Source organism: Sander lucioperca, chromosome 7 (assembly GCF_008315115.2).
Source record: "Sander lucioperca isolate FBNREF2018 chromosome 7, SLUC_FBN_1.2, whole genome shotgun sequence".
In the NCBI taxonomy this organism is placed as follows: domain Eukaryota; kingdom Metazoa; phylum Chordata; class Actinopteri; order Perciformes; family Percidae; genus Sander; species Sander lucioperca.
Genome location: NC_050179.1, coordinates 6828097 through 6852339, shown reverse-complemented (window position 1 = coordinate 6852339; position 24243 = coordinate 6828097). Strand labels below are relative to the sequence as shown.

Here is a 24243-nt window from a genome sequence, read left to right as displayed (position 1 = left end):
TGAACTTGCAAAAACTACAATCAAATCTGAGATTTCTCATCGACAATCAGGCGAAAGAGACAAATTTAGCCGTCTAGCTCCATAGGGTCCCATTCATTTTGCACTGGACCGTGATCACCCCCAGTGGAACTCTGGTGGAACTGCAACCAAAGTAGGTACAATGGGGCTTAATAGGGAGTGGAACGGCTTTCCGTAGACGGGCTTTGACATGACTAGCTAGACCAAAGAATTTCTAATAAGGGAAGAAGTTCCACTCTCTCGATACTTCTGGCTTCTGAACTGGTTGCAGTTCCACCAGAGTTCCATATAGGGGGCGCTCACAGGCCAGTGCAGAATGAATGGGACTCTATGGAGCTATACCCCTCAAAATCCACTTTTCTCAGGATATAATTTTTTGTCTAGTAATTTGAATGTTGCATTCGAAAGGGGAGGCTAAGAAAATACACACTGCTGGGTGTTATATTTTTTTAAAGTGGCTTTTTTTGTTCTAAAAAGCCTTTTTAAATGTCAATGACGTCACACACATATACGGCCAGAGATACTGCTTTACAGCCAGCTCTGAGTCACTTCCTTTTTTCTCTCGAGGCATCAACAACACAGTTTACAGGTCAGGCTCTCCCTGTCAACACACGTGCTAGAAAGAGGTTTGCTAATGTTTTAAAGACCATGCCGAAATATTCACTCTGACATTCTGGTTCTGCTTCGGATGTCGTCAAGCGGGACCTCTGATCGTAATCAGTCCTTCACTGACCAATCAGCATTCATTAGCAGAATGCTAGCGTGTTATGGGCAACAACGACTCAACCTGTAACAAATCGAAAGGGCATAAGTACTCGTTCATTCAACTTTCGACCTATAATCCATGTTGAACTTACAAAAACTACAATCAAATCTGAGATTCCTCACCGACAATCAGGCGAAAGAGACAAATTTAGCCGTCTAGCTCCATAGAGTCCCATTCATTTTGCACTGGACCGCGATCACCCCCAGTGGAACTCTGGTGGAACTGCAACCAAATTCGGTACAATGGGGCTGAATAGCTAGACTAACGTTACGTTGCTACTGTAGCGGTCAGCTACTTTAGCGATGTTTAACGTTAGCTACATAACGTTATATCTTGTGTAGAATCCAGGACCGGCAGAGCAGAGGGAAGTGTCAGGGAGCAGAGACAAACTATTTAGCTAGATGAAGTGAGCTGGTTTGACCATTGAGATGGGATATGCTCGCTTAGCTTCACCGCAGTGAGTGAAGTCGTGTGTGGCCGTGCACTAGAGGTCCAGGGGTGTAGCGATGACATCATCGATACGGACGTATTCGCCATCTAAACGAAGCCAAAAGAGAGCCGTTTTCGAATTTTTTCACCCTGGGACCCGGTTTCAAAAAAGTGCGTTTTCAGGCAGTGCGTTTACTGGATCCATGTGGACGACGGGCCCAAACGATGCAAAACGTGCGTTTGCATCAAAAAGCGTCTCCGTGTGGATGGCCCCTTAGACAGGAAGCTGATTTTTTTTCTGAAGATCAGTATGCAACTATTCTGATAACAATCCAGTTAGTGAGCTCATGATAATTGCCAAATCCTATATTATATAGAGCAGTCAGAGCGCACACACCTTCACCAAGGTTGCGCAACCCTTCAGTTGTTTTGATAAACATTTTACCTTTTTTTTAAATCTGCATGCTTGATCCAGATCTGAACTGAAAGAAACAGAGACCAGAATGGGAAATACGTAAAATGTTTCTTTTTCTAAACCCTGGGCTAGATCCCCAGTCGGGGTAAGACCTTTCTGTGTGGAGTTTGCATGTTCTCCCCATTTTCTCTGTGTGCTCTGGTTTCCTCCCACCATCAAAACATGTTAGTTAGGTTGAAACATGATAGAAAGGTTTAAATGCGCAGTCTGATTCTCATTACATTGTGCTGTGCAAACATGTATGTGACAATAAATGATAAACTAAAACTTGACCCTCACCTGAATATGAATCTGCACCAAAAATAAACAATTTGTTGCATTGTTTGTTACATAACCTTCAATGTGTTACTTTTTAACATTTTGCAAACAATTTTAAAAATGAAAGAAATTACAAATGGTTAAGAAGTAATTACACAACTCTAATACAAAAGACACAAGTGGAACACTGAAGAGTAGCCTTACGAATATTGTAAATTCCTGTTAAAGATGTTAAATTTGTAAATATATAAGAGGATATATGCTCAATACTCTTAACCTATAGTGTCCCACTATTGTTTTCTTCATACAGTTTTCTATTATGACATTATCAATCCAGGGTAGCTGCCACTCTGAGCCTCTTTGTGTTGTTCATGCCATTTAAGTGCTTGTTGTTTTGCACATAGTTAGCATATTAAATATTCTTACTTTTCTACATTCAACATTCAGCACTCCTTTTTCTTTGTGGTATTACCGACCCATTTGGGAAGCCTTTTCCCATTGTCAACATTAAATAATGGGCGTAAAAGTTAATTAGTCAGTTATCTAATCATTTCATCCCAAAAATGTGTAGGTGTGTTCACACTACTTGACCAAGACCATCTTTCGTGGAACCGTTTGCAATCATGTTTACATTTTTGGGGAACATCAAGCAGTGTGTGGGTATTTTTTGATTTTCAGTACACCTCAAATGAATTTAAAAAAACATTTTAGGAAATACACTATTTCTTGACCAGTTGCCTGGCAACCTCATGGTGACTACAAGCGTTTAGGACAAGGAACAGTCCAGCACATAACACATGTTTTTTCACTTTTTGTGGATTTTGTTTGGATTAAACAAACATAATATGTTCATTAGTGAGCTTTAGAGATGCTGGTACCATCAGACAGAGGCAGGCTGTTTACCTATTTCAGTCTTTATGCTAAGCTAATTTGCTGATGGCTGTGGCTTAATATTCACTGGACAGAAAGAGAAGTGGTATCAATCTCAGCTAGAAAGCATAACAAAAAGTCAAACTATTCCTTTAAGGATGTGAATGTTGTAGGTTATCAATGGGTAAGAAAATATGACATACTTGATGGAGGTAATAATTGGGTATGATGAAGGGCTGTGCAATGGTGATCAGTAGGCCTAAATAAATAACTGTATTTGAGCTGTGAATGATTAGACGTTTTTGACAAAGATGGATGGGGAGAGGGAGTGTGTGTGTGTGTGTGTGGGGGGGGGGGGGGGGCACCTCCTGTGCACATGATTCAGCTACGCCCCCGAACTCAGCAGCAGTCATATCAGAGATTCGCGAGGGGAAGATTGCACAAAGAGGGAAGGGGAGAGAAAAGACAGGGAAGGAGGAGGTCTGCGTAAACCCCGCCTCCGGTCTCGGATCCTCTCGCAAGTCTTATTCACAGCCTCTCACGTTGAGGATAGAGAGAGAAAGGGGAGAAACAAGAAGAAGGGCATGCGAAGAAGAAGAAGGGGAGCAGCAAAACGACCATGGCAATATCCAAATCGTCTCAGCTTGAGATAGTGTCCGATCACAGCGCACCTCTACCACCGTCGACCACTGCACGGAGCATGCAGTCGCACAATAGACACAGCCCAGATGAGTGAGGAGCGATACCTGGGCCGTGGACAAAATGAGGGTCATCTTCATCCAAAACGCCGGTTTTGTCGCAGCTTTCTCGCCTTTTCGATGTGAGTCGGTGCTTTTGGCAGCGTTTAGGACGACAGATAAGGTGAACGAGCCAGAATTAACAGCTAGATCATGCAAGTCGATTGAGGAGTGAGGAGATCAGACCAATTGATTTAGTCTTTTTTTTTTTTCTTTTAGTGGGATAGAGCTTGCATTATAGCCAATTTATCATCATTAAATCCAAAGTGTATTCAGCTTCTGGCATGCTGCCTGCTGCCGAAATCTGAATACATATTTTATTATATTGGCACTATAATTAATTTTTATCCAGTAATACAGGACTATGTATCAGGTAATTATGGACCGATAATGTCCTTATAGACTTGTTGTGCTTAATCCATTAGTAGATTGATTATATAGCGATACAAACATGAATAGGTAGGAGGAGGAATCTCTGTTCACTTTGATCAAAGCCAATTGATCAACCGAGACAATCTGGAAATGTTAGTTTCCACATGTAATAGGCTATGACTAGTAGGCTACGCGTTATTCCTTGTAATTTATTTATTTATTATTACTATTATTAGACCTATAAGTATTATATTATCAATTTATTTTAGGTAGGTAGTTTGAAATATTTAACAGTGGGAAGGTAAAACACTTCCCTAGTGAGATGGAAACCGCTTATTTATCGCCCCACCGGGGGGCAACGCGTCCTGAGGCCCAGAGAGGCCAAACCTCCGCGGGCAAACCGGCGGGGGGTGACCTCTCCCCTTCAGCTTCAGCTCCAGGTCCATCCCTACCTGCCGGCAACTCATCCGAAGAGACCCCGGCAAGCAGTGATGGACGGAGAAACTCGGGCGTGAAGAAACACCACCACAAGCATAACCTGAAACACCGCTACGAGCTGCTGGAGACGCTGGGAAGAGGCACCTATGGCAAAGTCAAGAAGGCCATTGAGCGACACTCCGGCAGAGAGGTGAGCCACTTAACAGACACTCTAAGCAGCTGTAAACTTCTGTCATGATGCTTTTAGTCGGCCCAGACGCTTGCATACAACTTGTGTTAGCGCTTTAGAAGCCACTACAAAAAACACTGGTCAAAAAATAGATGCTTTGTTGCTCTCATAGGCGTGTGCGTGACCCCCCTCCCCCCACCTCCCTTGGGAATTTCCCCTTTGCTCAGAAGGGCCCATGGGCCCAGGGTGTTGTGGCTGCACACGCCATGTCCTGTGCGGGGCCTCACGACCGGATGCTGGAGTGCAAATCCGGCTACTGACTGACTGATGTGACTCCAATGATCCCAGTAGGAATCATGGAAAACAGCTAACAGTCTCCCAGAGATAGACTACCATGGCCCACTCACATTTTTTGACACAGTGTTTTAGACCTTTATATCCTTTCGGTTTTGTTATTATGTTGCTATGTGGGTGTGAGTTTGTTTGCAGGGGTCAGTTCAACACTTTCTGTTTCTTTATGAAGAAGAAAAAAAAACGTATTGCAGGCTGTCTTTGCCATAGTAAACTCATCTGCTGTAATGACCTTGCAGACCAGCACATCTCTCCAAATATTTTCTCCTCTGGCAAAATTTTACCCCTGTGCCCATCCTGGCAGGACATGAGGAACTGCCCATGCACTGAGAATACAGGGGGGGAACTTAGTATAGATCAACAATGTCCCCTAATGGTTTCATAGCTCCTGGCAAATGAATGCTTGCTAGAGGGACCATAAACCCTCTGGTAGGGCTTACTCTCTCTTGGCCTGTCCCACTTGGATCCTTGTCCATGTCTTCATTTTCCTATTTATTATAACCATGGCAGCAGTTTGAATGTGAAGCCTATTTTACTTTCACTAGCATTGTAGAATTGCACAATGCACATTGCCTGGAAGGGTCCAAATAAATTATAATTATTATATTATATTATTATAAATTATTTTGCCATGAGAGAGTTTGAGATATTGTTTCTCTAGGATAACTCAAATTGGCTCAAATTTCTGGCTTAAGATATATTTTTTGAAGACTTGTTTTCATTCTGAAATGTATTGTATTGCACGAATTGCATTATTTGACAGCCACCCACAAGGTTTGTTTACATGTGTCATGTTTCTAAAACCATGCTTTAAAGCATACCCCTCAGGTACTTATGTTTTAAATGACATCTCTTAACCAATCTTCAAGAAAGTACATGCAAACTAGGTGTCAGTTTATCAGGTACACCTAGCTGAAACTAATCTAGTCTAACTAGTCTCATACCACAGTCCTGCATCAAATCCTACCTACATGAAGGTTATAATGTTCAGTTTTAGAGAGGCGTTGAATCAATTTCATGGTCATATTGGCGGATGTACCGGTAGTTTGTGCTGCTATTGATATGTATTGCATTACACAGACAGGTGTTTCTGTTATTTAGCCGACCCTCACTGATAGCAATGGGGCATCATTTTCTTTTTATAAAAAACACCTGTCAGTATACAAATAATTCTTTGTAGGTCCAAACTCAGTGGCCTAAGGCCTTCCCTTCTCCTGTAATCTGCTGCAATGTCCTAAGCATAGCATTCAGATTTTAAATAGCATCTCAGTATTGTATAGGAGTTCCTTGCACCACTGTGTTTTACGTGGGAGTTTGTATATTTTAGAGGACCAGCAGAACCAGCAGAAAACAGACAGAGCATAACTGCCGGCCACCTTACGGGCCACGTGTTGCTGGCACCGCGTTGTTAGAGTTTACTTGACCTCTGACTTAAAGTCAGTCCCTTGTGTCCGTATGGCAGATACAGCTGTGTGGTGAGACTGTTATGCAATCATCTTGACTCCCTGTTACCTTTACTGGTTCGTTCCACAAACCAAATATGAAGAGCAGAGAGAACTAAGTAAGGAGACAGACTGAGAAGGTTTTGTGTGTGACTTTTTGTATGCATGTGTGGAACGAGCTGAAGGCACATGAGAAAGATTGATTGGGCACATTCAGTGTGTCAGCGAAAGTAGAACTGAGTGACTGTCTGTTTTAATCTGCAAAGCAATATGCTGTAGTGCTTGGCAGCACAGTTGAAACCCAACATTATATGGAGTGCAATTGATCATAGAGATCATAGAGGGGATATGTGACATATGCACAAGCCTCTTGAAGATGGGTTTCAGAGACTGTGTGTGTCTTAGTATTTGCCATCTAGAAGACTATAGTAAAAAGGTTGTGGTGACGGCCAGGCCTGAAATGGGCAGTGACACTTAAAAGGCCATCCACAGCAGGAAATGAGATTGAAGGGGAAGTTTAATAGCCTGTATGCGGGATCTATCACAGACAGGAGGGGTGGGCAGTTAGCACAGAGATACAAGGAAGCCCACAACCATAACAACAGAGGGACAGCCTTAATTAAAGGGATTAGAGAGTCATATTAATAAGAGCTTAAAGCACCAGATTACATCATTCTCCAACAATGGATTCACTGGAGAGGTACGCAAGAGGGGAAAACACTGACATTCCTCTGCTATATGTGGTGCTGTTGATGAGGTATTATGATTCCTGGCTGTGTTTGAGAATATAGTTTTTTGGAAAAGTGACGGGCCTCTTCCTCTCACTGACTCTCTTTCTCCCGCTAAACTCTGACTCAGACACACACACACACACACACACACACACACACACACACACACACACACACTCAACACAACAGATGATCATGATCTTTAGAGAATACAGAGAAGGGTGAGCTTGTGATGAATACTTCATCTATTTTAATGGCCTGAGAAAGCGGAGGAAGATGTCAGGCTCTAGTGAAGCGAAGCATGGACTTTCACTTCAAACAGCTCTGTTGCGAACAAGGATGGCGGGGGGGGGGCATACCTGGCAGGGGCCGGCATGGGCAGCAGTACAGCGCCTGTTTACTGTGAGTGACAGTAATAGGGATCCACTTAAGGACAAGCGTAGCTGTGTCAGCCATCCCGGCCAGCTGGCAAGTGGCTGATCTGCAGTCCTGTTTAATGATCCACATCAGGGTCAGGGCAGGGGAACATGAGGATATACACAAGAGATACCTGGCTTTATCTCAAACCTAATGTGGGAGAGCTGGCTAATTCAATGAATTAACATACTGTGTGGAATGAAGACCATGGCTGTTAAAGATTGATTACCCTTTTTGGAGAAAATTGTGGTTTTAGGCAGCAGTTATACAGAGAACATTCATTTGCCTTTGCATGTATCTTTTGTAGGTCATTTCTCAGTTGTTGCCTAAATTAATACATTCCTGAATTAATTCCTACATTAAATCCAGGAAGGTTACTTACATTATGCCTCACTGTTAAACACCAAAGTCAAAAATTTTACTCATGTTTTGGGAATCAGTGATAAAATGTTGATGAATCTGATGAGGTAAACAGAAGGAAAACATCAGTGTTAAGACACAAACAACTTTTACCAATTATGAACACAGCATGTGGACCCCCTGGACCTCATCTTGCTTATTATGGTATCATTTCTTTAAATTCTATGTAATCAAGGCATGCTCTGGAAAGGAACTATTCCGGTTTGGGGTTATTTTTATTGATGTACACAGTAATTAGTTTGGCACTCGCTACTGCCTGTGGTTTCTGCTGAATGGAATAAAGCTGGGCTCCTCAGAATACTACCGCTTAGATAGGAGAGGACAAAAGTTTAAACTAACAGAATTCAGAGCGAACAGACTCTATAGAGGCCTGATCAAAGCAAACCCAGGACTCAATCTAGAATGTTTAGGCTACAATTATAGTGACATATGTACTCTTGATTGTTTTTTTTGGAAAAGGCCTTTATTTAAGGAGTACATAGGCTAGAGGTTTGAATGCATCCAGTTGTGGCTGACTCTTACCCCGGTGGCATAGCCATAATAGTGAAAAATTGTCAAATCAAGTGTAGTTGTTGACTGCTGAACCTCCTGTAGCAGGCCCATTGGCAAGGCAAGTAGACTGAATCACTTCCTCAACCCCTGCCCATTCTCCTGATTCCTCCATAAAACTCACAGCAGGCCAGCTTTTCAGGCTATTTCAAAACTAGGCCATTAGCTGTAGTTAATCAGAATGACTAAAAATAAGAGACAGCGTTGTAATATACTGTCTTCCCAAGGACTTTTTGACGGGGGAGGAAACACGGCTGTGTAGTTTAATACTGACATCTGATTTATGGAGGAGCACTCTGACCTCCATACCTCCCTGCCTTCCTCCAGAGAACATTAAACACCTCCCTTATCACCTTTTCATGATACTTGGGGTCCTTATCTGCTTTCAGATAGACGGTTGCTATGGAAACCCCACATTTCACCATGTGAATCTGACTTCTGAACTCTCCGTTAGAGACGGGTTGGGGGCCTAGCCCAAAACGCTGACTAATACCTGGTTAAATGTAGGCCCATAGCAGAGTACAAAGCAAGCCTCCATTGTGGCATCATATGTCAGGTTGTTTTTCACCCTAATTTTGCTTTATACAGAAAAGAGTAAATTACACAGTGTGAGACTAAGATGACCTCCTTGTTTGACTCATCTGGCTGTCATAACAGCAAGGCCTGGGTCAAATGTTCTTATGCAGGCCCTACACCCCTGAAAAGGGAGCTAAATGATGTAGATGAAGTCAACAGAGTTTATTGGGGAAAGATATGTAGCAATACATATTGAGTTGGCTCACATGTTTTTACTGAGACAGTATGTACTCTGCAAGAGCCGTGTACATTTTAAAGTTCACTGATAAGATATAGAATGTGACATAAATACGTTTTAGTCTTATTTTACGGTTTTCTTTGGTTATTTCCCATTCAAAATTAAATCAGCATATTTATGAAATCAGTTTAAGTGGGCAAAAAGGATACTGTGTTGAACCCCATCTATCTGTTTCTGTGAAATCTGTATGTATGTGAATGTAAATCTGTTGTATGTTGCTATAAGTTAACTGATCAAAGTGTCTTCTATTTCCAGGTTGCTATCAAGTCAATTCGGAAGGAGAAGATCAAGGACGACCAAGACATGGTTCACATCCGCAGAGAGATTGAGATCATGTCATCCCTCCGTCACCCACACATCATCTCTATATATGAAGGTGATCATTTTCTGCATGTCTGGAAATACATACACACACACACATACACACAACAAATTATACACACTTGTTTGCCTTGAACGCACATAAACAAAAACACACGTCTGAAATCCACCCCTCCCTCAGCACTTGTGGCCAAGCTGCAGGATTGTCATGTTATGACATGCAGATGTCATAATAAGACCTGGACTACAGCTCTGGGATGTTATTCATCTTCTCTGCTCTGTCTGGATGCCTGGGCCAGTAAAAGTCTGGATGGCTTTAACGGTGTGCCTCTGGATCTCTCTGAATGTGTGTGTGCACGTGTGCTTTGAATGTTTGTGTGTAAGAGGGGTGGTATTCTACTGTAAGGGATTGCCTGTCCACATCTAAGAGGTCTCATCTCTTGTCTTCTCTGGTCTTGATCTCAGGGCCAGACATCTGCTGATACTTAGAGACAACTGCAGCTGGGAACCAGACTCTACTTGTATATGTGTGTGTTTGCACGTGTGTCTGCATAAGTCCTTGTGTGTGTGTGTGTGTGTGTGTGTGTGTGTGTGTGTGTGTGTGTGTGTGTGTGTGTGCGAGTGTGTGCGTGTGTGTGTGTGCGTGTGTGTGTGTGCGTGTGTGTTGTGTGTGTGTGTGTGATCACACAATAATAAATGTGTGTGTGTGTCTATCTAGGGAGACACTGAATTGACCTTAGTCACCCAGGCTTGCACCCTGTCTGACTCTGGTCCAGTGCTATGCAGAGGGAGGAAAGCAGCCATATTGTGCTCATTTTCAGGTTCATAATTGTATTTTAAGGTTGTACCAGAATAGGTTTACATGGTTTAATTTTCAAAAAACACCATATCTGTGTTGTACTGCAGTGCTCTCTCTCACTGCTGCAGATCCTCTTTTCAGCTGGTCTCTGTTTTAGCTACAGAGTGAGACCTCTTTTCTTCTTCTTCTTCTGTACTATCTTTGATTGCACTGCACATGCCCAGTAGCTCAGATGTAGATCATGTCAGCTAGCTAGCGCCATAGACAGTAAAAGAAAGGCTGTTTCTACAACTTTGGTCAGTTACAAGGCAGGATTAGCTGGGAGACTTCTAAATGAGGGCGCACATGTAAGTAGTTCTTTTGTAGATTATGGTGAACTTGTGTGTGTTGTAGCAGTGCTTTGCTATTGAGAACGAGGTAGCATGCTAGCGTTAGCATGCTAGCGTTAGCCATAGCGTTAGCATGCTAACGCTACGAGCTAATGGTTGCAGTTAGCCTGCTCGTTTCGGCTTGTGACGTCACAAGCCGTGCCGATTTTGAACAGCTCACCCAGAGACTGAAGGCAGGACACGTTCAGAAACTGTATTTCACTCTAAACAGCATGGGTGGATTTTTTTCAAAGTTTGTATGTGTGTGGAAGCACCAGAGACACAACATAATACCCCAAATCCCAGAAAAAGTGATTTTTTTCATAATATGGGCACTTTAAGCCTTCCCTGGAGCAACATCAACATATATCTACCTCAGGAAGCAACTCTCTAAATATCAAAGCCTTCAAGTCAGGCTTTAACGGCTTTTTTTTTTTTTTATGAGCCCTTTTGAAGGACCTTAACTTCATTTGAAGAAAACCTAGATTAGAATTAATGATGAGTGTAAAGGTTAAACAATTCCCATTGAGTTATTTCAACATATTACTTGCAATAAATCATCTCTTATAATGTAGTCTGGGTCTATGTGCTGGCAATTAAAGTCACAAGGCGCTGCAGTGTGAGTCGGTTTCATATGATTTGTGACTATTTTTATGCCAGTATCAACAAAGCAACACTTTCAACGCCCTTTTCAGTATAGCTGCCCTGGCACAATGGCAGCCGGTTGTGTACCACTGCCCAAACTGGCTTACCCACTGTCCTTTGTTCAGTGTCAAAGTCCCCAGGTTGTTATCAGCAATGTGAATATGTGACAAACATCACTATTTGTCATGGGAACGTGCCAGTAGTCAGCTGGAGGGCTGAGGTGCAGCCAAGTTTATTTGTTTTGTAGGAGAATGATTAAAAGAACACCCAGCTTTATAAACTCCAAGGAGGCTGTATGGTGTTCCAATGTGTGCTGCCTTCCTTTACAAGCAGCCTACTCCACCAACAAACTCGACCAGACTCATTGCTCTCGCTCTTTGGTGTTTCTCCTCAAACCCAGCGTTTACTGTTGTGGCCTGGCCTCCACCCAGCCTTGCCTTAGAGATATAAAGGCCCCAAGATTTGTGTGTCCGGCAACACCCTCTTCAACAGGCCCTGCTAACTGCCTTGTGTGAAGCAAAGCTGAACCAGATGTGTGTGTAAAGATTGATTTTCACCACTCCCTCACATTCTGCATCCATCAGCATGCTGTGCAGGGCATTTAAAAGTGGATTTTGCTCATCGCTCCTCAGGCATAACTTGGTACCCTAGTGCCCACCTTTTAAAACAAATCATCAACCCCAAAGAATGCTGTCAACGCAAAAAGTGTTAGTAGCACGTACATGTTGTATGTAGTGACCAGTGTCAGAAATTAAGGGGGGCAAAAATGCCTCAAGAAATCTCAGTATGTCCCTAAAAAACAGGACCGAGGGGCAAAAATAGCCCCCAAGATTTGAAAAAATATATATATTTACCAGTTTACACCAATATCCTATTCGTACATTAAGCCATCATTTTATTTGATTTCAATTCATTTAATTTCCGTCTCTAACACACTTATACAAACAACGCTGTTATATATAAATGCACTGATAATAGCAATAATATGCTTTTTATTTACTGTATTTTATTTACTATTTCTTGTTTGCAGAAAATGGTGATTACTGCATGCATTTTAATCTGCGTCTCATATTACATTAAAAAACAGCAACTTTGTGCACACATTTTTAAAGTGCCCCCAAATATTAGTTAGTAGTACACTGGTAGTGACTGACGCTATAAAGCTAAGCCTGACAAAACTGACAAAGAAACAGTTTGAATAGCATGCACAGTATACAGTACATAATGTACACTTATTCGCTCTCTTTGCAAGAGTTAGAAGAGAAGATCAATAACACTCTCTGTCTCTTAGAGGTGGTGGTAGACATATTTTGTTGCCTTTTAGTTGGGACAGAGCCAGACTAGCTGTTTCCCCCTGTTTCTAGTCTTAAGGCTAAGCAACCAGCTGCTAGCTGTTACATCATATTTACCATAGAGATATGAGAGTGGCATTGATCTCCTTTAACTCTCGGAAAGAAAGCTGCTGCATTCTCTAAAGGTGACATCATCAAAAATATTAATTTAAACTCTGAAGATCTTTTGTTATGGTTAGCTCAGTTCAGTAAATAATCACCAATTCAATAAATAACCTGTAATCCGCATAAAAACACCTAAATCGAAAAATGTTTATTGTCTGCATCAATAGTACTCCACCACTTTTCTGTATTACACTTTGTAATGTGTAGCATTGTCTATCAACAGTGTCAGCAATAGGACAATAGGTGCTAATTAGTCAGAGATGAGGGCCTGGCCTACGAAACAAAGCCCGGTGAGTGACAGCAAGGCTGTAGTGGTGACTGGCATACCCAACGGGCTGTAACACACCCAAAATATGTAAGCCAGGTAATTACTTCACCACCAGGGGTCAAAGGTAAATGTGAGTGCAAGCTAAGAATTGGCTCTCCAAGCACAACCCCACCACGGATCACCGAGAATGTCACCCCAGGAGGTCACCACTCCGTCCACCAATCAGAGGGCTGGATCTACCCTCCCAGGTACTTGGCTTACATCCCGTCTGTTACTTCCCGAGCAACCAGACAGTCACAATCGGGGAGCATTACCATCACTCAGCAACTGTGTGTTTTTGTAGAGGATTATATCTTTAAAAGGACCCTGGGAGGGGGTGAGGAAAGTAGTGTGACAAACTATGAAGGTGCTCACTCAAGGGTGCAGAAAGCAGAGGCCCTCACCCTCAGTGACCCTGCTGTGTGGGAAAATCACCCCCACACAATGCGGCACAACATGGCTGACTATGTTGTTGTGATCTACCCAGTATTCCCTCGGTCTTTCTCTCTCTCCTTCTCTCCCTGCCTAACCATTTTCATTCCCTTCATGCCAAGGCGCTGGGAGAGAAGTATGTTGCCAAGTTGAAATTATACAGCAGAAGGCTAAATACTGACACAGAATGATATGTTTGGTGACTGCAGTTGGATAGGAATTCATAACAGTAATACAACTGTAATAACATTTATTTTTCCAGTTACCAGACGTGTAACAAGCCACTATTTTAATTCAACTGGTACTGTGTAAGTTAATGTAAAAAAAATAAAACATTTAAATTAGGGGTGGGGGAAAAAATCCATACGGCATAGTATCGCGATATTTTCTGTGGCAATACTGTATCGATACACAGACACCAAGTATCGATCTATTATTATGTATGTGTTGGGTAGTTTGTCTGCTTGATAATCCCGTTTTGCAGCAATACAATTGAAGTGAGATGAACAAACAGAGAAATTTATCTTTTCAGATAAAACAGATGTTGACAAAGTTTCATTTTGGGGACATCATTTGAAATTGGGAAAAAATTGAAGTTGGAAAAAACTAAAACTAAATAAATAAATGGCAATATATCGAAGAATATTGCAATATGTTTAAAATTGCAATAATATTGTATCGTGACATAAGTATCGTGATGATATCGTATTGTGAGGCCTCTGGTGATTCCCACCCCTAGTTTAAATCATGTTGTTGTCTTTTCTAAAAGCCAGATTGAAAATGAATTATCTGCCATTGTTTGCTATTTTTATCCTTGATTGGTTTTGGTCATATAAAAGTTCAACATCTGTCATATGTAAAACAGTAGAAACTGTATAATTGTCACTGCTTTGACTTTAACGAGTAAACAGAAGACACACAAACAGTGACATGAATATTACTTGGCTTCCATCATTATTGAGAAAGTTGAATTATCTTAGAATAAAAAGGGGATGTTTGTTAAGTAATGCATTAGTGTTTCTGAATAAATAAGCCTAATTCTCCTGTGAGAAGGGGGAGTTGCAGCGAGTTGCTACAATAAATTGAATTGAATTTAAACTGTTGTACAATCATTTATGTGATATGGACACACTATGGTGGTTTAGCATGTGGGAATGTGTTGTGAAATGTGTTGACATGATGTGAAGTTGAAGTGTGATGTGTCAAGGGCATCGCTTGACATTATAGTATACTGTCTGCAAAGCTAACTCTGTCTCCTTGATTTGGTTTCTGCTTTCCCTCTGTTTTCACTGCTCTCCGCTCGCTCTGGTCTCTGAGGAGTGGGCTTGATTGAGTTAACAGCCCCTCCCTGCAATGTTTTGAAGGAGCCAGACACATGAGGTGGGGTTTGGGTGATGTAACCCTGGGAGAAATGTAGAGATGTAATGTGCTTCTCTGGAATTTGTATCCTTGCTCCAAAACTGAAAGGGGGGTATACTGGTTTATTCTCCATTTTACACAACACTTTGTGAGTGGTCCTCCCATCTCTCTTGCCATTAATATAGATGTACAGTATTTTCCTGAAAATAGATCTTAATGGATTCCAATTGTTTTCTTATCATTTCTTAGTGTTTGAGAACAAGGACAAGATCGTTATTGTGATGGAGTACGCCAGCAAGGGCGAGCTGTATGACTACATCAGCGAGCGCCGGCGCCTGAGTGAGCGGGAGACGCGACACTTCTTCAGACAGATAGTCTCCGCCGTGCACCACTGCCACAAGGTGAGAAAACCCATACCATACTGTACATAGAGAAAAAACATGAACATTAATTTTCTTGGTCATCTTTAATCTCTCTTTGCCTCTCTCACACACATTCAGACTTTGTTTTCCAGGCCACAGCATGCTTATTATAACATTAACCACGCACCTTCACAGTCAGCCATATAGCCAGTTAATCTGCAGGTCCTACACAGTATGCTTTTCTTGGCGCTGGTGTCAGGGAGTCATCTGTTTCTGAGTGAAGATGGAACACAGGCCAGTTTAATTCAGGCTTACACTCCGATTACAGTGCGCCAAACAGTCCCTGCATTAATTCTGTCCTCATCTGTTGACACGCTGAGGGATGTCCCGAGATACCCCCAAAGCTTTTCCCCAGAGATTTAGCTCCAGCCACACCCATGTCAACCCCTGTTCCACACCTCACTAACTCCCATAAAAACGCCAAGGTCCCACGGCTTGTTTGGATGGGCTCCCCTCTTGTCATTCTCCTCCCAGCTGGAGATAGGGATGATGTCATGGTGCTCAGATAGGAGAGTCCCAGACAGCCATGAATGATGAATCATCACTACCAAGCACAACCTCCCACCGGGTGTGGTGGTGTGAGTCACTGACACAACAAGCAAACAACCGTTTCTTCATTGTATCCACCAATCAGGATCATGTGAACATGAGCACCCTGCCAGGCAATAACCAATGTGAGATGCCATGCAGAGCGCAACCCTTGGGGGTGGAGTGACGGGTGAAGTCACTCCTCCACATCTGAGCTGGGTTCTGTCTGTCTGCATACCACTTCTTTTTTTTTTTTAAACCCAGGCATAACAGCATATTTGTTTTTTAATCCCTAGATGTTGTGAGAACATTATTCATACAGCATGGTAATTACAGGCTCATGTTTATGTGACACATGTGAGTCGATTTATAAAGGAAAGCCACAGCAGATGTCAGCATAAAGACCCCAGAGGGGACAAGACCAATTAAAGAGTACTAGACCAACAGGCTGCCTTGATTTCCCCCGAGAGCCACAAGCTAGCTTTGTCAGAGTAAATCATCTCTTAATACACTGGACTGTTTATTACTTGGAAAACACTCCATCTCTCGTGAATAATGCATGGATAGATGCATCAATCATTACTTTGTTTTTTTTCTCATTGTCTTTCAGAATGGAGTGGTACACAGGGATCTGAAACTGGAAAATGTGCTACTGGATGAAAACTGTAATATTAAGGTAAGTTTGCCCCTTGATTTATGAAACGTTATCCACAGGACTATTAATACCCTACCTCAAATGACCTTTGTGTGAGGGATTAACAATCACATGGCTAGTGTAACATTCACATATACCTCTGTTTCTACAGATTGCTGATTTTGGGCTGTCCAACCTCTACCATAAGGACAAGCTGCTGCAAACCTTCTGTGGCAGCCCGCTCTATGCTTCACCAGAGATCGTCAATGGGAGACCTTACCATGGCCCAGAGGTAAGGCCAATTGAACCAAATAATGACTAAAATCCCAGCTGTTTGTGTGTGAACTTAATTTCCAGGACATTATTTCCTTTAATGTATGATCCTCCCTAGCTGTTTAATTTGGTATGAACCTCCCAGATTTCTCACCTTATATAGCTTTCATCATTATTATCTCACTAGGGATTATCATCATCACATAGGCCATACACAAAGAGGTGGATAGGCTTTATTTTCTAATTCTTTGATGGGATTACTGTTAGTCTCCAGTCAATAGGAGGTCTCTCTTACAACACCACAGTGGGTCAACTCAGATGCTGTCTGCATCCCTTCCCTGTCCTCCCCTTCCTACAATGTCTGGGTCCTTTGAAGTGAGGAATTGGAGGATAGTTTTCCTCACTTTCTCTTCATCTTAATGGGATTGGAATGAGCTTTCACAGCCTCAAAGAAACGCTCATGGTCAAAGTCAAATAGTTTTGGTGAAAGAAAGAGTGAAAATGTCTCCCCAAAACCACTTATCTGGCAATTCCAGACGCATTCTGAAGGGCGTCGTCTCTAAAATTGCATCAGTTACATAAAACAAAGCAACAGAGGAGGAAAAAACGTGCATTTTTAGATATTCAAGCCCAACCGTTCAATTTAGCGTAATTCACTATAATTTACTCCAGAGTGCTAAAAACTACAGCAGTCCGATTGCAATCGAAATTACAGAACCCCAGTTGGGGTGAGGCCACAAATTACAGCAAACACAGGCAACGAAAATAGAACACAACAATAGTGCGTGCCCTGTCTCGCCCTCGGAAATGGACCAATGGCAACAGGAGAGAGAAACATTCTTGATGTGGGTCCAGATCCTTTAAGGAAGTACACTTGCTCCTGAACTGGCTCTATCTGATTTCCTCTTCCTAAACTATGTCTCAAAGCTTCAGCTACCGCCATCAGAAGCACATTCCTCAGGACATATCATCCTCCCTTAACCACAGTCAATACACACACACACACACATCACAATTCCCTCTTCGTCACAGTCTCACATACACACAGACACACAGTGAGACATGTCATCTGCTGATGACTGGATGGCAGTGTGTCTCCAGCGAGTCATCAGGGGCCAGGATATCACGACTCGGTCATCTCTGCTGGACTCATTACCCTCTTCCACTCCCACCACTTCCCACGTGGCTCTACACCTCCTCATGCCCCAAGTCTTATGTAACCGTTTACTTAGAAAGTCACATTGCATTAGGTTGGTGGTCACAAAGTACCTTCTTCTGCTTCACGAGAGAGAGAGAGAGTGTGTGTGTGTGTGTGTGTGTGGGGGGTTGGAGGAAAGGATGTATCTGTGTGGAAACCAGAGCACTGGCATTTGTCATTTCTATGAAAAACACGCTGGAGAAGCTCTGCAGCATCACAAGCTCTTTAACAGAAATGTTGTTGTGTGATGTTAGTGTGAAAAAGGGATTGTGGTGCTTATTAATGTCAAAGTATAAAAAAAAAAAAAAAAAAAAAAGGTCTGCTATGATGTTGAGCAAAGCTGAGCTCATTCCGCAACATTCATTTTAATGCCATGAATCACTAATCAAAACAGTACTGGCAAGACTGCATTTCCATTGCATAACACCAAATCTAACACACCTCAACTTTTAGTTTGATTGGCTTGCTGCGTACATTATACAAGTCTTTATTTGATGAACAGTGTGCGTACTTCTTATGACTAAAGTAACTAGTTTATAACCATTCTTTTTGATTTCCCCAGGTTGACAGCTGGGCTCTGGGGGTGCTGCTGTATACTCTGGTCTACGGGACCATGCCATTTGATGGGGGAGACCACAAGAACCTCATTCGCCAGATTAGCAACGGTGATTACAAAGAGCCCACTCAGTCCTCAGGTACTGCAGGAACCTTTACATATTTGTATTTTTTTTTCTATTTTTTGTCATGCTAGGAAAACACACCTGATCCCAGTGCCCTTTATAAAACTATATCATAAACTATACTTGGCAAATGTATTTCAGAAGGACTAAAGATAGTCAGGAAATTATACTATTTCTCAGAAATTGAAACCATTGACCTCTGTCTTTCTTTCCTTAAATTGTACAGGACTTGCTTCTTTATGTGAATTCCAGAAAATACTCGAAAGTCTTTTGAGACGTTGGTTTAAAATCTGTTGAATGGAATGTGAATCAGATTGCTTTCAATGTACACATATCGTAGAATCTGCAAAATGCATTACTCATGATGCTGTTTTTGTCCAGACACTCAATAATATCTCCTCAGCGACAAACCTGTCATACTGCTCATTGATATTTTGTTACATATTAACAGATTCATTTTTAATTAGTCTAATTGGTTCATGAACTCAATTATATGGTGGGAGTTGGATGCAAAAATGCTATTTATTATTGATTGTCTCTGCAGAACAGAGCAGTCCCCAATATTATTAAGTTCTGGATGTTACTAATATAAAGACACTCACATGGTGTGAATTTTGCCACTGCCATGTGTTATATAATTGTGGTTTACACTGAACAATGGAAAAATACTATGTAAAATATTTAGTCACTAAAAGTGAGAGTGTAACAGCATTGCAGTTGTTTTTAAAAGCCTCTAAATTGAATAATTGCAACGTATGTGAAAAAGCAGGGGGAAAATGATATCACCACATTTTTCATACATCCTTGATTATTCCACTATTTTATGAAAACCTACATCAACCATGGCCAATTCCAGCAATTTTTGAATTTAGACAGCCTCAGATAGTCAAACTCACAGTCCACTTCTCCGTTCAGTACTAACAATAGCATATGATGTGATCATGCCAAGTGGTATGTAGTATGAGACGGCGTATAGATTGTTCTTGTTCTGTTTCCTGCCAGATGCCCGTGGACTGATCCGCTGGATGCTTATGGTGAACCCTGAGCGCCGGGCCACAGTGGAGGACATAGCCAACCACTGGTGGGTAAACTGGGGCTGGAAAAACAGTGTGTGTGACTGCGAGACCCAACGTGACCACGGAGGCTCGCCCATGCTGGCCCGCTTCATCGACTGGCAGAACCGCACTGAGCCACGTGGTTCTGGAGGCAAGGCTGCAGCCATGCCCCAGCTGCTGCGCCAGAGGCCCAAAAAGTCCAAGAAGGAAAATGTTGAAGCAGGACAAACCCACTGTGGAGCAGAGGACAAGCCAGGTCTGAAGAGACCCAAGGGGATCCTGAAGACCAGGGTTACTGAGGAGTTGGGCCAGGCAGTGCTGCCTCAACAAGCCGAAAGGGGAGAGGAAGCCTCAAGCCCAGATCAAGAGGAAGAGGAGCCAAGTCTGGGAGGGGGTTCGCCAGCTAAGATGGTGCCCTCTCTGCCCAGGAAAGGCATCTTGAAGAACAACCAACAGCGGGAATCAGGGTACTACTCCTCGCCAGAACGCAGCGAGTCCTCCGAGCTTTTAGGGGGTGCCAGTATGTCTCTGCTAGCCACCTCCCCGCCTAGGAGAGTGATGGGGAGAAAGGGCATCTTGAAGCGAAACGGCAAGTACTCCACCTACAGCGGGCCTCCGTCAGCGGCAGCGGTGGCTGGAGTTCTTGGTGAGCCTCCTCCCTCAACTGACTCTGGTCTGTCCCGCAGTCAGAGTCGGCCCTCCAGTATAGTTGGGGAGGACAGCTCCGTCCTGTCCCTGTCGCCCAGCTCCCTCAGTGGGGCTGAGTGGCATTCCTCCACCCCCCACCACCGGCCAAACATCAGGGCCTGTGTCTCGGCTGAAAACCTGCTGCAGCTCGCCAACTTCAAGGGGTTCCAGGCAGCCCCGCCGCTACAGGGTCCCAAGTTCAGCCGTGGCCCCAAAACGAAAGGCTCCCCGGGGGACAATGGCAGCTTCTCCTTGCTAGGGGACCTGGAGGACATGACTCAGGTGTACCAGCAAGCCCTGGACATCAGCAGCAACCTCACCTAAAAGATGGGTGGCAGAGAGAAAGAAGCAGAGGGAATTGAACATGACTGTATGTGTGTATGTGTGTGTACAGATGTTTATAGTTGGCATTAACGACCAGTGTGTTACTGGGATACACCTTTTGGGAAGTTGTGGTTTTCCAAATGGGGCTGAAATCTTGATGGAAATGATATGTCTTTGCACATACATACACACACAGATGTGCATACTTAGGTGCATTTCTCTGTCCTGAGGAAATTCAGTTAAGGTTTTGTGAACAAGTGAGAGGAGCTGGCACAAGAGAATGCCACCCAGTCTGCTTTCTTGGCCCGCCCATAGACTTTGCTGTGTTCAACATGTTTACATATTCAGCAAGAAGGCAAGTTAGAATCACAAACGCATCAACCAGAAACTGGTTGGCTCTCCTTGTACACCACCCATTTTGAGTTTGAGTTTACAAAAGCACCTTAAAACTCACACAGAGCACATGCTTTTGTGATCTTTACTTCCTTGAAAAAAAGAAACAAACCAGGGTCTTGTTCCAAAAATAACTGACATTGCTGATTATTTATTAATATTTTCGTAGCTTTTAGTTGTAAGTGCAAAACTGGTGGGTGCTGGCTGTTACTGGAAAAGTCCTTGTCTCCAACTCTTTGTGTGGAACTGACATATATAATTATGTTGCTCAGTGATGAGAAACATTTATATACTCAACATATATAACTGTCTGCGCTTGTAAAACACGCAGGCAAATATACCTTCATAAAAGCGTATGTCCTATATATGTGTATGATACTAGGGAATATGTAGGAAGTGCCTTTTTTGATTCCTAATAAAAAAAAAAATTATGTATGTCATTTCCTTAAAGTGGAGGGAAAAGCCAGGCCAACCTGTCACCAGTTCTGCTTTTTTTAAATTTGTGAATGTGGAGAGACCCAGGGCCTTCAGCACACAGCTGACTAGCTTTTCTTGTTTTGGGGTTCAAAGGTCAATCTCAGACATTTGAGATGAAACAGTCTCCCCCCCCGCCCCCCCGCTCCTTCCACAAGTAGATCACACAGATATGCCAAGATCTACAGGTCACCTCAGAAAGACCTCCTCTGCACTCTTTGTCAGTGTTTAAGCTCATACTTTGGTTTGTCAGCAATTTAGGTGGTTTGGTTGAGCACGGACTTGCTGGCAGCACCAGAGGTCTGGAGGGACTCACCTAGTGGGGCATTTAGTGAAGGGAGATGGCGCAGACACCATCTCACAGTCCTGGAATGTGCCTGGCTCTCTTAACCTAGTTTTTTTTTCACATTTTTCGAGGCTACCTGATAAAACAGGCTGTTTAGTGAGATATTTAGTTTTTGTTTGTTTATTTACCAAAGAAACTTAAGGTGGTTTCGATTATCAAACTAGTTCATAATTTACCCAAAGCCCTTTAAAAGAGCTAAGTAAGCTGCTTTGTTTATCCCGCTGATGACACAGCAAATTCCTCAGACAAAGGCTGGAGACATGTTGGTGCTAGAGATTTCTATCAGCCCCGGTCTGACTCAGCACAGGTGGGATCTGCCGCCCATGCTCAGCCCTCCAGCTGTGTATACTAGTCCATTATGTCAACCAAGCACAATTAGCCAGCTATTGTTTTCATTTGAGAGTAAGAGAGAGGCAGCGCAGAGAGATTTATCGCTAGAGGGAGAAGAAAAGAGTGTGAAAGAGTGATGCTTGGAAAGGTGCTGAGATTAGAGAGGACTTTCCTGTAAAACACAGGAAAGGTCAAGGAGTTAGATTTATGTTTTGAAGGGATTGTAATGTAGAATAGTGAAAGTAAAGAAAGTGAGTAGAAAGAGTAGATGGAAAGTTTTTTTAATACCAAAGATGTGATAAAGCTTTGGCATGGATGAGGGGAATGGATAGGTCAGGGACTAATAGGAGTCCTCTGGATTTTTCTTTGAAATGGGAATCCCTCACGCTTTACCTCATGTTTGTTTTCTTTTTCTTTTTGAGTTTTTATTTGAGATGCTGGAGGCTGTTGATACAGCTTGTCTTGAGGGTCAGTCAGTGTGTGACTTGTGTGTCCTGCATGGCCTTAGAAAGTGTTTCCACAGCAGCAGAAAAGTGGGGAGAACGGTGACTGACATCATCCAAAATATCAAATGATGTAGATGGAAAACCATGCAGTAGATGACCCCGAGGAAATAGATCATATGTTGAATGTTTTCAGTGGTCCTCTGGTGTGAAGCAAAGGTCCTGGATATCGATTCAAATGAAAGACCCAATGCGTATTATTTTGCATTTTATTGCCTTTTGTATTGCATTTTATTGTCAACTGGATTTACAGTGAGAAAATTATACTATGTTAGTATTTTTGTTTTATTATGCTTCTGTTTTTGATTTTCCAAAATATAAGAAACTTTATATTGCTTTATGTTATGGCAGAAAATACTTCCTTCCTTGAAGTATTAGATTTTCTCTCCAGAAACGGACAAATCTGAATGAAATGTTGCTACCCCTGTGGGTGAGAGAGGCCCATTAACAATCTACAAATGGAAAAAAACAACTTAATTAATTGGAATAGGGAAAAATGCAAGAATACGTGCTAATGTATCAATAGCTGACCCTAAGAAAATAGCACAGCCACCTCTACCAAAGCAGGGGAGGTCCAAAATGCTGAAACAAGGGAGAAAAAAGAATAAAGCAATGGAAAGAATCTGATGATGAAACTTTGCCAAACTGGAAATACGTGGTGCATTATCTGTTAGTTAGCAGAAAGTCTAATCATAGGAAAACTTGACTGGATATTGTTATGACAATAATAATAAATTAGTATTATTATGTTATTTAAGTATTATTTTCGTTACGGCTCATTACTATTGATGGCTATTGCCACATTTTTGTTTTTCTGTTGGTGATCCTCGACTGGCAAGGTGGATTAAGTTGCGTGCCTTTGGTATCTTTTATGAACTTTTTTTTTTTGATAATGAAAATTATTATCAATGTGTTTTTATACTTGTATTTATTGGTGATCAAGCCATTTATTTTGTTGTCAAAATACTCCCTGTTCATGCTTCGGCCTGCTTTAGACTGTGTTGTGTTCAGGACTTACTGCACACAAAAATAGAGTCGTTTGTTCGAAATAGAGTTGTATCATCTCATTGTGAAGGCAGCAGCCAAGCGTGTATTTTCAAACAAATCAATAACATAATAATAGTTCAATTCCTGTAAAATGTCTTAATTCATCCATTTGGATGTATTTCTACTCAACACAATGCCTCTGTAGTACTGTATCAACTCAAATAAATGGATCTTGGAAGTTTGTTTTTATGCTGTGTGTTGTCATTTCAGTTTACAAAGTGCTAATTAAAAGTGTAATTAGGACATTCCCTTGAAGTTGAAAAAAACGCATCTCAGGGGGGATCTATAATGAAGTGTGACATTCTCATCGCTCCTTCCCATTCACAAAATAGGCCAAGACTGCTGTCTCTCACACATTAGCAGTGTACCTTCGATGTATTTCCAGAGTTTGAGTCTCCAGAGTTC

The 24243-nt window shown here is 42.3% G+C and overlaps 1 protein-coding gene across 2 annotated transcripts; it reads left to right on the top strand.

Annotated features, from left to right (window-relative positions):
• Positions 1-3237: 3237 nt before the first annotated feature.
• nuak1b (NUAK family, SNF1-like kinase, 1b) lies at positions 3238-24019 on the top strand. 2 transcript variants are annotated; one of them, XR_004102104.2, is made up of 8 exons: positions 3238-4553; positions 9512-9632; positions 15194-15345; positions 16505-16570; positions 16701-16820; positions 18562-18694; positions 19682-23299; positions 23341-24019. XR_004102104.2 is itself a non-coding variant. In XM_031282806.2 (7 exons), exons 1-7 carry the CDS (start codon positions 4248-4250, stop codon positions 20743-20745), a joined length of 1962 nt encoding a protein of 653 aa, XP_031138666.1. In that variant the 5' UTR covers positions 3238-4247; the 3' UTR covers positions 20746-24019. The 2 variants fall into 2 exon arrangements, 1 of the variants encoding a protein (XP_031138666.1); XM_031282806.2 differs by having other exon boundaries at positions 19682-24019.
• Positions 24020-24243: the final 224 nt, after the last annotated feature.

Excerpts from the sequence above, each read along its gene's own strand:
- nuak1b (XM_031282806.2), top strand. The coding sequence starts at position 4,248 with ATGGAAACCGCTTATTTATCGCCCCACCGGGGGGCAACGCGTCCTGAG. Across the intron at positions 16,571-16,700 it reads ATGAAAACTGTAATATTAAG|ATTGCTGATTTTGGGCTGTC; the intron begins GTAAGTTTGCCC and ends CTGTTTCTACAG. Across the intron at positions 16,821-18,561 it reads GACCTTACCATGGCCCAGAG|GTTGACAGCTGGGCTCTGGG; the intron begins GTAAGGCCAATT and ends TGATTTCCCCAG.